A 1,937-nucleotide genomic window follows, 5' to 3' on the forward strand; every position below is an offset into this window, starting at 1 on the left:
ACTACCACCACTACCACAACTACCACCACCACCACCACCACCACCACCACCACCACCACCACCACCACCATCTCAACCACCACAACTACCACCACTACCACAACCACCACCACCACCACCACTACCACCACCATCTCAACCACCACAACTACCACCACTACCACAGCTACCACCACCACCACCACCACAAACAAACGGCAAACGGACAAGCATGGCCGACTACGAGGTGAGTGTTTGTGTTTGCCTGTGTTTGTAAATATACGGAAGTGATCGGTTTAGAGGAAAGTGAGACGTACTAAGGAAACTAAATCGCCTAGGAAAATGCCTTAAGGAATCTCGTACCCCACTTAAAATTACGTCTTAAAATTCTCTTAAGTTTTCATCTCTCGTTGGTTAAGGAAGGTACCTAACACCTCTCCCTTATCGATTTATTTTTTTGATGAGGCTAGGTAGTATAAATTAATGTCATTTATGATAAGTATGATAACACAGAAGTGATAGTATGGTGCAATAAGCAAAATAAATCGCTTAGGAAAAGGTGTGAGGGAGAAAAGTAAGGAGCAATAAGCAAAATAAATCGCTTAGGAAGAGGTGTTAGGGAGGACTGTGTGGAGCAACAAGCAAAATCAACCGCTTAGCAATGGGTGTTGGGGAGGACGGTAAGGCGCAATAAGCAAAATAAATCGCTTAGCAAGAGGTGTTAGGGAAGCATGTAGGGAGCTGTATTGATCGATATAAGGCATCAATCTACCAACAAATTATCTACTATCTATCTATCAACCAATTTATCTATCATTTAACTTTCTCTTCTATGCTATCCTTGTCATATCCTACGTTAATTTTTTCCCCTTCTAAGCTACCCTTGTCATATCCTACATTATTTTTTTTTCTTCTTTGCCATCCTCATCTCGTTCTATGCTATCCTTGTCATATCCTACTTTATTTTTTTCTGTGCTATCCTTGTCTTATTCTATGCTATCCTTGTCCTACCCTTTATTTTTTTCTTTTGTGCTATCCTTGTCTCATTCTATGCTATCCCTGTCATATCCTACTTTATTTTTTTCTGTGCTATCCTTGTCATATTCTTTGCTATCCTTGTCTTATGCTTCCTTATCCCCCCTATAGGAAGGCCTGGAGTGCCCTGTCTGCTTGGAGGTGTACAGCGAGGGTCTCCGTGCCCCCAAGATGCTCTCCTGCCTCCACTCCCTCTGCGCCTCCTGCCTCCTCTCCCTCACCCCCTCGCCCCCCCCGACGGGTCACACGGGGTCAACGGAGCCCACCATACCCAGAGGTCAAGAGGTCATTTGCCCCATGTGTCGTGCGTGTGTTAGCACGGACCGCGTGCAAACTAACAGGTGAGTGGATGGTTACGTTAGGTTGGGTTAGGTTAGATTTGGTCTGGCTTACTTAGGCTAGGTTATATAAGAAAGGAAGGAAGGGAGGGAGGGAGGGAGGGAGAAAGGAAGGAGAGAGGGAAGGAAAGAAAGAAAGAAGGAAGGAAGGAAGGAAAGAGAGAGGGAGGGAAGGGAAGAAAAAAAGAAAGATGGAAAGGAAAGAAGGAAACACGGAAGAGAAAAAGAGGAAGAAAGAGAGAAAAGGAGAAAGAATAAAAATAAGAAGAGAGGTAGGTGGGTAGGCAGACATGCATTTAGACAGGTAGATGAGAGAGAAGGAAGGAAGGAAGGAAGGATGGAGGGGAAGGAAGGAAGGAAAATAGGAAAGAGCAATGATGGAAGGAAGAAAGGAAGGCAGGTCGGGAAGTCTGTAAGTAAGGATAGAAAATACTGGTTGGTAGGTAGGTAGGTGGGTGGGTAGGCAGGTAGGTAGGTAGGTAGGTAGGTAGGCAGGTAAGTACGAAGGTAGGTAGGTAGGTAGGTAGGTAGGTAGGTATTTTGGGAAGTTAGTAAATAGGGACTGGATTATTGGTATGCAAGTAG

The 1,937-nt window shown here is 44.8% G+C and overlaps 1 protein-coding gene across 1 annotated transcript in view; it reads left to right on the top strand.

Annotated features, from left to right (window-relative positions):
- Nucleotides 1-211: 211 nt before the first annotated feature.
- LOC145391022 (uncharacterized) overlaps nt 212-1,937 on the top strand; it is an 8,409-nt gene continuing 6,683 nt past the window's right edge. The window contains exons 1-2 of the mRNA XM_080265754.1: nt 212-226; nt 1,126-1,355. Of these exons, the coding sequence (XP_080121880.1) occupies nt 212-226; nt 1,126-1,355 (245 nt within the window). The remainder of the gene's footprint in view (nt 227-1,125; nt 1,356-1,937) is intronic.

The sequence above is a fragment of the Coenobita brevimanus genome, chromosome 16 (assembly GCF_032717465.1).
Source record: "Coenobita brevimanus isolate Jiangsu-jjx chromosome 16, ASM3271746v2, whole genome shotgun sequence".
Taxonomy (NCBI): domain Eukaryota; kingdom Metazoa; phylum Arthropoda; class Malacostraca; order Decapoda; family Coenobitidae; genus Coenobita; species Coenobita brevimanus.